Source organism: Sorex araneus, chromosome 6 (genome assembly GCF_027595985.1).
Source record: "Sorex araneus isolate mSorAra2 chromosome 6, mSorAra2.pri, whole genome shotgun sequence".
Classification (NCBI taxonomy): domain Eukaryota; kingdom Metazoa; phylum Chordata; class Mammalia; order Eulipotyphla; family Soricidae; genus Sorex; species Sorex araneus.
The window spans coordinates 53,789,821-53,803,573 of NC_073307.1; the positions used below are offsets into that span (position 1 = coordinate 53,789,821).

Consider the following 13,753-nt stretch of genomic DNA (forward strand, 5'->3'; position numbering starts at 1 on the left):
ACGAAAAACCCACGGACACATCCACGGAGCTTAAGGCACGAGTGGGCCGAGAGACCATGCAAAGGTGGAGTGCAGGCTTGGTGGGTTTGATCACCGGCACCCTATCAGGTCCCCCAAGTCCCACCAGGAGGGACACCTGAGCACTGATCCAGGAGTACCCCTGAGTCCCATGGGGTGTGTCCCCCAAACAAATGGAGCCGCGCTGAGGGTGACGCCGACCATGTCCACTCCCTGCTCTGTGTAGGGATCTCTGTCTGGAACACAGGTGGCCGGCCGTGGGGACAGCGGGGCACGGGGCCTTTCCCTCTGGTCAGCCTGGGCGGAACTCTCAGTAAGGAAGAGCCTTTCTATAGCACGTTTGCAATTTTATGATGGAAAAGAAGCCAGGCTCGGGGGTAAAAAGCACCTGCCTTGCAGTCCCGAGGTCCCGGGTCTGATTCTCAGTGCTGCCCAGTGCACTCAGCCTGACCCCCGCCCTCTGGCCCATTCTGCTGCCTGGGACCTCCAGCGCCAAAAGCACATGCTCTGCAGCTGACAGACAGTGTGTGACCACAGCTAGTGTGCCTTGGTGAGCACTGCATCAGAGTGGGCAGGAGCACTACCAGGGGAGGTGGGAGCAGGTACGGCACTGCCTGCTGGCCTTGCAGGCGGCCGGCAAGGTTTGCTCCCTGGCACCGCAGAGGGTCCTGGGAGTCCTCCAGGGGGAAACCTGAGCACTGTCCCAAAACTAAAAATGGAAAACCCCTAAAACTGCAGCCAGGCGCCAGGTGACGGGTCAGGGAGCTGAGGCCCGCTGTGCAGAGCCGGGCCAAGGGCAGGTGTGTGGGGGCAGCTGGCCAGCCGGGAAGCGGGACAAGGACGGTGGATCAAGGTCCGGCCGTACCATCTGGGCGCTGGGAAGGGGGCCAGGGGCTGCTTCCAGACCTGAGGCGCCAGGGGCCCACAAAGGGGCCGCTCTCCCCCGCCCCAGGGGCCCCTGGGCCAGGCCTGGAGGATGCTGAGGGCCAGCCCACCTCGGACAGGACCCCAGGTGCAGAGGGAAGCCTCAGGACAGTCCTGATGGCGACACTGAGACCCGGGGGCTGGAGCACGAGGACAGCGGGAGGGCCTTTGCCTGGCACACGGCCGACAAGGGTTGAGTCCCCGGCACCCCGGGGGGCCCCCTGAGCCCCACCTGGAGGGATCCTGAGCACAGAGCCAGGAGGAAGCCCGGAGTACCACCAGGTGTGGCTCAAACACTCCCCACCCCCCACAGAAATAGGAAAGACTGAGGTCCACTCTAGAGGGCATCGGCACGAAGTTTGGAAAGAAAAGTGGGGCCATGTGGAACCGGGGCCCCTTCCCCACCGTGCCCCTGCCCCTGGGTCTGCCCCGCGCTGAGGGCCGCCTGACCTCATCTCTCAGCCTCTGAGGCTGCTGTGGTTTTTCTGCTAAGTCAGTTTCACCCACTCCCCCAAGGACCCCCAAAATGATAGGTGTAATTGTGGGGAGAGCTCAGAAATTCAAGAGGTTTTCCCCTCCCCCGGAGTAGAGGGAGCCCCCCCAGGGTCCATTTGCAGCCACTGGCAGAGCCCACAGCGACAGGGAGACAATGTGACGTTTCTTCCCGGTCCCGACACTGGCCTCATTGATGGCCTGGTTGCCATGGAAACGCCGGCCAAGCCCATCCTTGGAGCTTGGATAGCTGATGGCTATTCATCCCCATTCTTGCGAGCGCCTGCTCCCCGAATCCCCTCCGCCCCCAGCCCCGTCTTCAAAACCCTCCAAGAGCAGAGACCCAAGGACCAGGAGGTGGAGCATGACGGGTGGTGCAGGCCCAGCGGTGGGCACGAGTGTGTGTGTGTGACCGTGAATGGGGGAGGGCGTCAGCTACCTGGGACCCCCAAACCAAGGAACTTGGCTCAAAGGCGGTGCTGGAGGGTAGGATGGTGGGGTGGGCGTTCGTGTTGCATGCGCCCCCTGGGTTGGATCCCGGGCACCACATCCCCCGAGCCCCTCCAGGAGTGCAGAGCCAAGAGTCAGCCCTGAGCTCTGCCGGGTATGGCCCCCAAAGAAAGAAAGAATGAGTGGGATGGAGCAGTTTCCACCCAGGGCCCGAGGTCAGTGGACCCTCCTGCGCCGGGGTGGGGGTCAGGTGCTGGGGCCCTCTAAGAGATAAAGTGAAGGCCCCGCTGGCCGCAGACCTGCTCCCCAGGGGCCCAGGGCCCAGGTGCAGAAGCGGGGAACCAAGAGGCAGGGGCAGGGGTGGGCTTTCAGTGGGCTGGAAGGCTGGGGGCTGACCATGGGGGACAGTGGACAGGAGCCCAGCTGTGAGGTGGGGGTGCCCCTGGCTGGGCCACGGTGGCCTCTGGGAGACCAGATGACTCAGGCCCCCCCATCGCATGGGAGATGGGTGGGGCTCCCAAGCAGCTCAGGGGGCCGGAGTCCCTTTCCATGACTCAGCCAACCATGCTGGAACCGGTGACAGGAGCTGTTTCCACCAGGGTGCTGGGGGTCACTGGGGTCACACAGGGCGGGGGGTTGGCTCAGAGTCTTGGAGGGATGGTGGATGAACCCTGACCCCTGACCCCAGAGCTCTCCTGGCCAAAGTGTGGGAATGGGTATAGGGAGATTGGAGCATGTACACATGTGTGTACACATATATGTGTAAGAGTCTGTGTGTAAGCATGTGTGAGAGTGTGCATGGGTGCGTATGCTTGTATGATCATAATCATGTATATAAGGTGTATGTATGTGAGAATGTGTATATGCATATATGTGTGTGGGACTATATATGACTGTGTATATGTGTATGCTTGTGTGTAGTATGTCTCGTCTGTATATCTGTGTGTCTGTGTAAAATCATTCATGTGTCTATGTGTGCCTGTATGTATGTATTTATGTATGTAAATTTGTATGTGTGTGTGAAAATGTGTGTGCCATGTCTGTGTTTGTGTGTGTGAGTACAGGTATGTATGTGTGTATGTATCTGTGTCAGTATATGTGTGTGAATACAGGTGTGTCTGTGTGTGTGTAAGTACAGGTGTATCTGTGTCTGTGTGAGTACAGATGTGTCTGTATGTGTGTCTCTGTGTGTGTGAGTACAGATGTGTCTGTATGTGTGTCTGTGTGTGTGAGTACAGGTGTGTCTGTGTGTGTGTGTAAGTACAGGTGTATCTGTCTATGTCTGTGTGTGTGAGTACAGGTGTGTCTCTGTGTCTGTGTGTGTGAGTATAGTGTGTCTGTATGTGTATGTCTGTGTGTAGTGAGTACAGGTGCGTCTGTGTGTCTGTGTTTCTGAGCAAAGATGTGTCTGTATGTGTCTGTGTGTGAGTACAGGTGTGCTTCTGTGTGTGCCTGTGTGGGTACAGATGTGTATATATCTGTGTGTCAGTACATGTGTGTATGTCTATGTGAGAGGTAGGTGTGTATGTGTCTGTGTGTCAGTATGTGTGTGTCTATGTGAGTACAGGTGTGTCTGTATGTATGTGTGTGTGAGAGAGAGAAGGCCAGGAGCTTGACCCAGTATAACTTGGAAGACCCCAAGAACAGGGCCCCTGGAGGAGGGGGAAGTGGGGAGGGATCGCTTAATCTGCCTGGGCCAGTGGCAGAAAATCAGAGGCATTACTTTTCAGAGGCAAAATCTGAACCAAGGTCCAGAGCCCCCAAAGATCTTGACAGAATAGTCTTGCACGGCCCTGTTGACATCCCAAACCCATGACTGGGCAGGAGATCAGAGATGGGCTTTTGGGGTCCTCCAGCCCCCATCAATAGCACTGTGTCATCTGGTGCCTTGGTTTCACCCAGGGAAACCCTTCCTAAGAACGTGTCAGTCTCCTGAAACATCCATCAGGTCTGGAACTTCTGGGTTCCAGAAGTTCCAGATTATTCTAGAAAGTTCTTCTAGGTTCTAGAAATTTCTAGAGCTTTCAAAGCTCAAGCTACTTCAAGTCAGCTTTAGTGACACCACTCCAGCCCACTGCCCCAGCGGCTTCTCAGCAGTTCACGCGAATGAAACCCTATCAGCTTCCATTTGTTACTAGCCATGTCACTCCGTGTGGAGAGCAGGGATCCAGGGCTGCTGTGCACCCAGAGCCTTGTCTCTCCGTCCCTCCCACCGCACCCACCCACCAGCCCTTCTCTCTCCGCTCCCAGCCCCGCTGTGGGGCTGCCATGTGTATAAAAGAAACAGCCTTGGGGCCAGAGCCATAGGACAGCAGGGACAGTGTCTGCCTTGCACGAGATCAACCGGGGTTCTGTCCCTGGCACCACATATGGTCCCCAGAAGCCACCAGAAGTGATCCCTGAGCACAGAGTCAGGAGTCATCCCTGAGCACTGCTGGGTGTGGTCCCAAAATGAAATCAAGCTGAAAAAACAGAAAAAGGAATTCAGTTTCCCGCAGAAGATTGATAGGAGAGAGCCTGGTGTTGGGTGATTGCTTCCCGGAGCCGCCAGCACTCTGGCTGGAACATTCCAACCCATTCTGGAACAGGTGCTTCAGAACGAGTGGTAGGACCACGGCCTTCCCCTGCCACCATCCACGAGGGGCTGAGTCAGGCCCACCTGGGGCTCCGGGCCAGGCAAGTCCAGCTGAGGGGCTGGTTCAAGTCAAACTGCTTCGGGTCAAGTTCAAAACCATCAAAGGCTCGTGTGTCTCAGGGCCCTGCTGCCCATCTTCCTTCTTAAGTTCTGACTCGAGACCCGCCAAGTGACCTCGATTCCCCAGGCCACACAAAGACGCAGAGGGTGGGGGCGCTGGCCCCATCCTTCGGAACAAACAGCTTTTCACTGGGGCAGCTCTGAGCGGGCCCTGTGGCCTGGCGTGAGGCTTCTTCTCGCCATCAACTTGACATGAGCATCGTGTCTTTTCTGAGCCAGCGAGGAAGGGGCGAGCCTGGCAGAAGTCGAGGCTCTGGGCGCTGGGTTCGGCTGGCTTGGACCCACCCTGGGGTCTGCAGCCAGGGCTTCTGGGCCTCCCCACTTCTACTTCTGCCTGGACACGATCAGCCCCTCTGGGAAGCCTGGGCATGGGCGGGGGCAGGGAGATGGCTCAAGGGGCTGGGGCACAGGCTTCACACGAGGGGGACTCCGGGCACCTCAGCACATCCCAATCACCCAATTGAAGAATAGCCTCTGAGCACTGCTAGGTGTGGTCCACAAAGAGAGGAGGGGAGTGGAGGGAAAGGAAGGGAAGAGGGAAAGAGAGAGAGAGAGGGAGAGAGAAAGGAAGAGAGAAAAAAGAAAGAAAAGAAAGAAAGAAAAAGAAGGAAGACAGGAAGGAAGGATAGATGGAAAAAATGGGAGAGGGAGGGAGGGAGGGAAGGAAGAAAGGAAGGAAGGTGGGAAGGAAGGAAGGAAGGAAGGAAGGAAGGAAGGAAGGAAGGAAGGAAGGAAGGAAGGAAGGAAGGAAGGAAGGAAATGATTAAATTTAAAATGCCTTGGGAGAGCCAGAGAAACAGTACAGTGGATAAGACACGTGCCTTGCATGCAGTCAGCCGGGTTCTGTCACCGGCATCCCATATGGTCCCTCACACCCACAAGTAATCCCTGAGCACAGAGCCAGGAGTCAGCCCTGGGTATGTCAGGCATAGCCCCCAAACATAACAAACCCAGAAACAATAACAACAAACAATGCCTGGAGAGTCCGGGTGTGTGGGGGTGATGCCAAGGCCGCTCGCTGTGTGCCTGCCACCCAGACCAGGCCCAGAGCATCGCCCAGGGGGACGCCCTCCTCCAAGGATGGTAGGCCTGCGGGGGGTGGGGGGGCAGCGCCTGGCTGGGTGCAGTGTCCTGGGTCCTCCGAGCACTGCAGAGCGCCTGCCTTGTGAAAGTCTCTACACGAGCTTCTTCCCCATCTCGGACCCGCGAGCCACTGGGCACGGGCTGCCGGTCGCTCTGCCGTGGCGGAGCGCTGTCACTCTACTCCTCAGCCCCCGGAAACACCCTACTCAGCTCTGCACCCGCCGGCCCCAGTGTGGACACCTGGGGGGTCAGCGGGGTTCTGTGGCTGGTCCCTGCCAGTCCACAGTGCCTTGCCGTGGGGCCAGCACTGACTCATTCGGCACTCACCAAACGATTCCAGGACGATAGTTATTATTAAGTGATGATCACTCAGTGATCATACTCATTTATTAGTCTCAGCTTCCCGCCTTCCTGCGGCCCCATTCTCCTCCCTGGTCTGAATCTCTCTGTTCTGACAAATCATCCTGGTCCATGGTAACATTTCCCCTTCTTCCCGCGTCTTAAGGAGCGTGCTCACCGTCATACACGATCGTCACTGTGGATTTCGTGGCAATTTTTTTTAACAAAAATGTGGGGTGAAAAGCATTTTGTTTGGGGGCTACATTCAGCCACACTCAGCAGTGGCTGCTCCTGCGAGGCGGTCCCCAGGGGACCTCGGGGTGGCAGGAATCCAGCCAGGACCTCACGCAGGCTTCTACCCTCTATCCACTGTCACACACGCAAGTTCCAGCGCAGACCAGGGTTCTGTCAATCCCACGGTGGGGGGGAAGGGGGTTGGGCACCACGTTCCTGGGCCACTGCCAAGGGCTGGTTAGTGTGACTGTGGGACACACACCTCTCCTTCCTTCTCAGAACTACCTCCGGTGCTGGGGCACGTGGCTTGTCCATGTGAGATGCACAATTCGTGGGTGGGATTTCATATTCCTGCTAAATTGTTCGGAACTGACAGATGAGTCCAGAACCCCTGTGCCCCTCAGCCTCCATCCACGGACCCAATGGAGGTTAGACCGTTACTCAGACTCCCCCCTCACCCCCGTATTTCTCTATAAAATATTTCACAATTTTCTCTCTGCAACGCTCACATTAAAAACAAAAGTGTTCTTAAGTCTCCAATAGGGTTTACGCTAGAGCAAATTCTGATTTCTGTCATCTTCTGAGTGTCTGTGTTCATCAAACGACCGCCCCAACTCTCATTCACTGCAGCAGCCTCCAGGTTCTCTTGGCTTGTCCCTGTGAGTGAGTCATGTCATCTGTTGAAAGTGACATGGGCCTACCTGGGGGAATAACGACAGGGCTGAGAGCAGCTGCCTCGCAGGCAGGCATCTGGTCGTGAGTCCGAGTCCCCAGTGCCTCACATGGGCACAGGGCCATCTTGGCAGCCCTGTTGTCTGTGACTCACAGGCGCTGTGAGCAATTTCCAGCCATGCTGCAGCTTCTGTGTGTGTGAGCATCACAAATCATGTGGCCTCTCCCAGCACAGACCACAGGGGACAGATCTGTGGACAGTCTGGCCAGGAAGCTCGGCCTCGCGCCAGCTCCTGTGAGCACGGCAAGGGGCCCCAGAGACGCATCACCACCAGGACTGTGCTCGGCTCACATGAGTGACAACACGGGCACCAACATGGTCAGTGGGAGGAGGGCAGAGGAGGGAACTAAATTAAAGGATAAGAGAAGTTGAGGCCGGAGCAACAGGACAGTGAAGTGGGCACTTGCCTGGCACAAGGCCGACCCGGGCTCGATCCCTGGCCTCCCATAGGGTCCTCCAAGCCCTGCCAGGTCTGACCCTGAGCACAGAGCCAGGAGTAAACCCTGAGCACTGTCAGGTGTTGCTCCTAAACCAAAATAAGTAAGTACAAGATGTGACCTGGGGCTGTCCCGGTTTTCACTGTTGTTCTTTGTTCTGGGGGGAGGGGCCCACACCCAACAACTCTCGGTTGTTCTCAGCTTGGTGCTTGGGGTGCTGCTGGGGATGGAGCCGGGGTCTCTGGCTCACAAACATGCACTTCAGCCTGAGGCGTCAAGTTGGATTCTTTAGGGAACAATCCTGTCGCCTTTGCCCGACCCTCTGGTAGTAAGATGAGTGAAGGGCCCCAGAGGCTCGTGCTTCCTGTCCTGGAAGACATATGGCCTCCCCCAGGAGGGCCCTCGGGGGTCCTTATCAGACACTGGATGAGATCAGAGATTCCACCGAGGCGATAACCACCAGTCTCCACTACCTTTGTACCATGGAAGATAAGCAGAAGCAGACGGTCAGTTGCAGGAAAGGAAAAATGGGGCTGGAGAGATAGTATGGCAGGAAAGGCACTTGCCTGCGGGCAGCTGGCCCAGGTTTGATCCCCGCCATTGCAGAGGGCCCTCCAAGCCCTGCCAGGAGTGAGCCCTGAGCACCGAGCCAGGAGTCATCCCTGAGCATATAGCCAGGAGTGAGCCCCGAGCACAGAGCCAGGAGTGAGCCCTGAGCACAGAGCCAGGAGTCATCCCTGAGCATATAGCCAGGAGTGAGCCCTGAGCACAGAGTCAGGAGTGAGTCCTGAGCACAGAGCCGGGAGTGAGTCCTGAGCACAGAGCTGGGAGTCTGCCCTGAGCACTGCCAAAACTTGGAGTGTGGCAAGAACCCCTGGGAAAGCAGGGCCCTGTGGCGCATCATCGCCCCTCCAAAACAGTATTCTCAGGGGGAGCCAAGCAGTCCCCTGTGAGCCCCCGGGTATCCACGGCCATGGCACGAGGCTGGGGCCCCCGGAAGAAAAAAGTTGGAAGGGGGAAGGCTGCAGGGGCTGCAGCTTGTGAGGCGGCAGGCGGGAGACAGGGTGTGGGGCACTGTCCCAGTGCGGGCGCAGACGCCCCCCTGGACTCTGACCCACAGCCCAAGCTAAGAATATCCGCCGTTTACCCAGAGCCTTGCACCCTCCTGCGGACAGAGAAAAAGCTGCTCGGGGTCTGCGCGTCCAGCACACACACATCCCACTAGGCGCAGCGTGCTGGGGCGGGGCTCGGGGAAAAGCTGGCTTGGGGTTGCTGAAGCACTCCCACATGTGCCCTGGAGAGAGCTGCGTCCCCACCCAGGAGTCCTTCTGTCGGTCCCTGTCCCCAGGGCCTCAGGGCCACCCACCTGGCCGTATAGAGCCCCTGGCTGTGCTGTAGGCAGCCGCTGAGAGGCTCCCCTAACACCCCAAAATGTGAGTGGTGGAGGTCGTTTCCAGCACCCCACGTTGCTGTCTCCCTCACACAGGAATCGGGGGGTGGGGGCCAGAGAGATAGTCCAACGGGCAGTGCGCTGGCTTTGTACACGGCCCATCCGGGTTCCATCCTGGCATCCCATATGGTTCCCTAGCCCCACCAGGAGTGATCCCTGAGCACAGAGCCAGGAGTAAGCCCTGAGCACTGCCTGGTGTAGCCCACCTTCCCCCAATATATATTTGGGGTGAGCACACCATGCGGTGTCCAGGGGCCACCTGGACTCTACCTAGTGAAGCTGGGAAAACCGGGCAGTGCCCTGGATCCAACCACAGCACGGTGGCCCACCTGAGTCACATCCAGGCCCCTAGCATTTTGTGAAAGATACCAAAGCAGGACCGCCAGCCTGGCGCGCAGACCAGCCCACACAGTGTGCAGGATCTACTTTCCCCAGGGGCCACGCTTCCAAGGCGCCGCCTGGGGGGCATTACAAGCTGACCCTTCGCTGACACTTCCCTGGAGTCCCCCGGGGCTACCACCGGCAGATTTAAGGTGCTCGTCAGTGCGGAGGGGGGCGCTGGGGGCGCCCCCAATCCGGGGACCACACACTTGAGCCTGCGGCGGTCACTCCGGGGGTCCATCAATCTGCGTCCTGGCCTCCTGCGCACGCTGTCGCAGGTCCCTTTGGAGCTATGCCCCCTGGTGGCCCTGGCCGCTCCTCTTAAACTACGGGACAGCAGCCGGAGTCCAGGCCCCGGGAGGGCTCTTGGTCCCCACCCCCGCCCGGCACCCCGCTGCCAAAGCCCCGCAACGAGGGTCCGGCGCCCAGGGGTCCACGCTGTCGCCGGCCCCGCGGAGCAATGACACCCGGTCAGTGACTGATCCAAGGTCACTCCAGAGACGCCTTCCCGGGGAGCTGGACTCCCGCGCGGTTCCCGGCCCGGCCCCGCGCGCAGAGGGCCTCCCGGAGCGGCCGCGTGCCGCGCGCGGGGCTCCCCCGGGGGCAGGTGCGCGCGGGGGTCCCCCCGCCCGGGCCCGCGCGCCCCTCGCCGCTCACCCACCTGGCCCAAGTTGAGGTAGCCGTGCTGCGCGGCCACGCGGTCCGCCGCGCCCGGGCCGCCCAGCACTTGCACTGCCCAGTGGTTGGTGTAGACGGCGCGCGGCGGCGCGGGGCAGGCGGCGGGCAGCGCCAGCAGCAGCAGCCAGCGCCAGGGGCGCGCGGCCGGCCGGGGCCCGGGCATGGCAGCGGCGGCTCGGAGCGAGTGCGCGGGGCCGGGCCGCCGCCGCCTTTTAAAGCCGCTCCGCGCCCGAGAGCGCCGCGGGGAGGAGGCGGCGGCCCGGCGCGTCCCCGCCCGCGCGGCCGGGCGCCCCGGGGTCCGCGCCCGGGCGGCGGGGGCGGGCTCCGGCGGGGACCCCCGTCACCTGGCCGCGCCGCGCCGCTCCCCGAGGCTTGGGCGGGCGGCAGCGAGGCTGGCCGGGACGCCCCGGGGTCCCCGATGGAACGCGCGCTCGCCCGCCGGGGCGCAGAGCCACTCGCCGCCCCGCCGAGTTGGACGCGGGACGCCTCGGTGGGGTCCGGCCCTTCCCGTGCGCGCGGGGCCCCGACCTCTCTGTCCCCGCCGCCCTGGGTGACCTCGGGCAGGAGGGTCGCCTGCCCAGCCCGGCCCCCCCGCCCCAGCGGTCCACGCAGCCCCAGAGCAGCCCCCCGTGGCGCTGTTGGGAGGATGACCCGGCTCGTGCCTGCGCATCGATCCAGGCTCCGGGCTGCAGGGGGTCCAAAGGTGGGCCGGGCACCAGCCCTCCTGCTTCAGCGCTGCCAGCAGCAGCTGCCGCTCCAGCGGAAAATTACCTGCTGGAGAACTTGGGGGCTGCTCAGCCCAGGACTAAGCAAAAGGGGCGCAGTGGAGTGTAGCCGACAGACCCAACTGAAATCCAACTCGAATCCGACTGCCCCAGGGAAAGCAAGTCTGTACCTTTAATACAGAAGTGGGGGGAGGGGCACGCAGAAACCAACGTGAGAAAGTCCAGCGCTGGGCTGGGAAGCCGCGAAGTCCGCTTTGTGGGTGATGGGGGCCTGCCTGGCATGTGTCACTGGCCACCCTGGGACCACAGCGGGGCGAGGAGGCTTTAGCCAGGACCGTGAGGGCCGGCGGGGCTGGGCTGGGATGCCGGACCCGCTTTCCCAGGTCTTCCAGTTCCTCAGGACTCCTGGGTTTCGTAAGCCACATGATTCATCCTTTCTGCAGGCGTGACTCACCCCGCATGGAGGTGGGAGCTGCTCAGGGACAAGCCAGGTCCTTGTTCTCAAGCGCTCGGGCCAAGGGCCCCTCTCGGGCCTGGGCACCGCGTCCCCACAAGCCCTTCCTTTGCTTAACTTCATTCAGCTGCTTCTCCCCTGCCCTAGCTGCTGCTGCTGCTGCTGATGCCCGTGCGCGCGCGCACACACACACGCACACGCACGCACGCGAACACACGCGCGCGCGCACACACACACATAGGCACGCGCACACACAGGCACACAGGCGCACGGACGCGGCCCAGAACAGATGCCTAGCCCAAGTTTGGAGGGAGCCGTGCTGTGTGATGACACAGCTCTGCCCGCGTGTCGCCGAGCCCCTGCCGCCCTGCAGGGGACCAGGGCATCACTGGGCTGAAGCGACAGAGGGAATGAATGCAGCAACACGCTGCATGTACACCCCGACCTGACCTGGGCCCCGCAGCTCTGCTGGGCCCAAGTGAAGTTGCCCACTGGGCCTGAGCACTGAGCCGGACAGTCCAGTGGACAGACATGACCTTCTGACACTCTCCAAGAGGTAAAGCACTTTCTGAGAACTTTCCCAATGCCGCCGGCCCTCACAGAGGGAGAGCAGGACCGGGACTGGAGGGACCCTGCTGCCCTGTCCGGGGTGATGAGACAGTCCTGCCTCTCGGTTGGACCCCACCAGCAGCCGAGGCGTGGACAAGTGCAGAGGATTTTTCCATCGCCGTGACATCCCCGCAACTCAGCCCTCGGGACCAGGAGGAGACAAGGACGTATCCGCCTTTTTATTTGGAGAGAATAGGAGTCTCAGCTATTAATAGCTCTGGGCCTTTCGGGCTACACTTCCCATTTGTCGAGGAAGGGCCTGGCAATATCTGGGCTCCAGAGTGGGAGGAAATCCAGCTTCCCAAAATGAATGTCCTCAATCAAAGCTCCTCCCGCGGGTTTCCTTATTGATTTACGCGGGGACCGGTTGGCACCATCAGAGAAGGAGCAGTTTCTTTCTGACTTGGCATGGGCTCACCCGTAAACCCTGGCCGCCTTCCTGCAGGAGGGGGTTTGAGACTGGCTGCAGCTCCCTGATGGCCCTTGAGGACCATGTGGTTCTCTGGGGGTCGGTAGGGCGGGGGCGGGGCAGAGGGGGATGTCACTACTGCCTGTGAGGTCAGTAGGCCTGGGGATGGATGGAATCGGAACCAGCTCATGGTTTTCGAAGCCCTCACGCAGGTGGAGATGAAATGAAATATCATCAGTTGCTCTCCGCGGGTGAAGGGGGTGCTCAGCAGGGCAGTTCCTGCCCACAGGCTAGAGTGCCAGCAGGCGCCCAGGCTGCCCCGTCATTCGGGGGCCACTGGCTGCAGATAGCCCACAGCCGATTGCCTCTGGGGGCCTGCAGCTCCCGGGGCACCCAGAGACTGGGACGGGCAGGCCTGCCAGGGCGCTGGCAAGGAGCTTCTCCCAGGCTCCCATGGGTGTCTGGCCCTGAGTGGACCCTCACCCAGTCAATGGTCCCTGCAGCTCCTGGGTGCTGGGACACCCTCGGCCCCCAGCGGCTGCGCTCCATCCCCGGGTGGGCTCTGAGATGCCCTCGTGCCTCTCATGGCTGCTGGCACGGTCCCCGCCTTCCCTGGATCCCAGGGGCTGAAGGGCCGGTGTGGGCTGGATCCAGGCAGGAAACGGACCACGGAGCCTCATCCTCAGGCGCTCGCGCAGGAACACCCCTGACATCACGGCGTCTCAGTCTGGGGGTTTCCGCCAGCGAGGCAGGCCTGAACTAAAACCCCGAGCTGTCCAGAGTTTGTGTTTGCTTCTGTTGGTGACCCGGGGCCCCTGCGGGACCTCATGGCGGGTGTGAGTATGGAGAATGGGGCAGCTGTGCCCCGGCCATGCAGGACACCCGCCCCCCCCCCCGTTTCTCCCTCTGTCCAGCCCAGCTCTGGGGGTCCAGGGCATGTTTCCGAGCACTCTCTGCCACTGGAGTGGCCCACTCCTGCCGTCAGGGGGCATGTTCCCAGCACTGTCTGCCACTGTCATCGGGGTGAGCCTTCAGGACCTGGGAGCCTTCAGGGCTGTGCCCCCTTTCCAAGCGAAGCGTGAAAAGCAAATTTTGCAAATGCAGGGTCCGGACACCGCCAGGACACTCGGGCCTGGCAGGCCTGTCTCACCCACTCGAATGTACAACCTGTTATTTCTGAAATCTTTTTTCTGGGCGTGCTGGGGAGCACCCCTGGGAGAAAGGAGCGAATAGGACTGGAGGGGAGGGGAGAGGAGGGGAAGGGAGGGGAGGGAGGGGAAAAGAGGGAAGCGGAGAGGAGCCCTGCATGGCCCTTTCCAGCAGAGAGCAGCAGCCTCCTCTGGTTCCTGCCTCTTTGCTGTGGCTTCCGGAGGCTGGGATCAGCGCCTGCAGGAACTGCGTCGCCGGGCCACGCTGGCCCTGAGGCCACCCGCGTGTGCCACCGAGCAGCCTGGGAAGGACAGGAGCCTGACAGGTGGGAAGGTGACTGGGGCCAGCAGCCGGCGGTGCCAAGGGTTTAGTGAGGTCCCGGCGCAGGCAGGCCTGTCCTGTCCTCTCCAGCCCCCCGACACAGGCCCCAGCC

General features: G+C 60.9%; 1 protein-coding gene across 2 annotated transcripts in view; it reads right to left on the reverse strand.

Annotated features, from left to right (window-relative positions):
• PCSK6 (proprotein convertase subtilisin/kexin type 6) overlaps positions 1-10,766 on the reverse strand; it is a 93,483-nt gene extending 82,717 nt beyond the window's left edge. The window contains exon 1 of one of the 2 annotated variants that reach the window (XM_055143480.1): positions 10,746-10,766. Coding sequence is in view for 1 of the 2 variants with exons in the window: in XM_055143479.1 (XP_054999454.1) it covers positions 9,958-10,137 (180 nt within the window). In the remaining variant the exon portion in view is untranslated. Of the gene's footprint in view, positions 1-9,957; positions 10,169-10,745 lie in introns of those variants that run through there. The other variant, XM_055143479.1, reaches the window with a different exon arrangement.
• Positions 10,767-13,753: the final 2,987 nt, after the last annotated feature.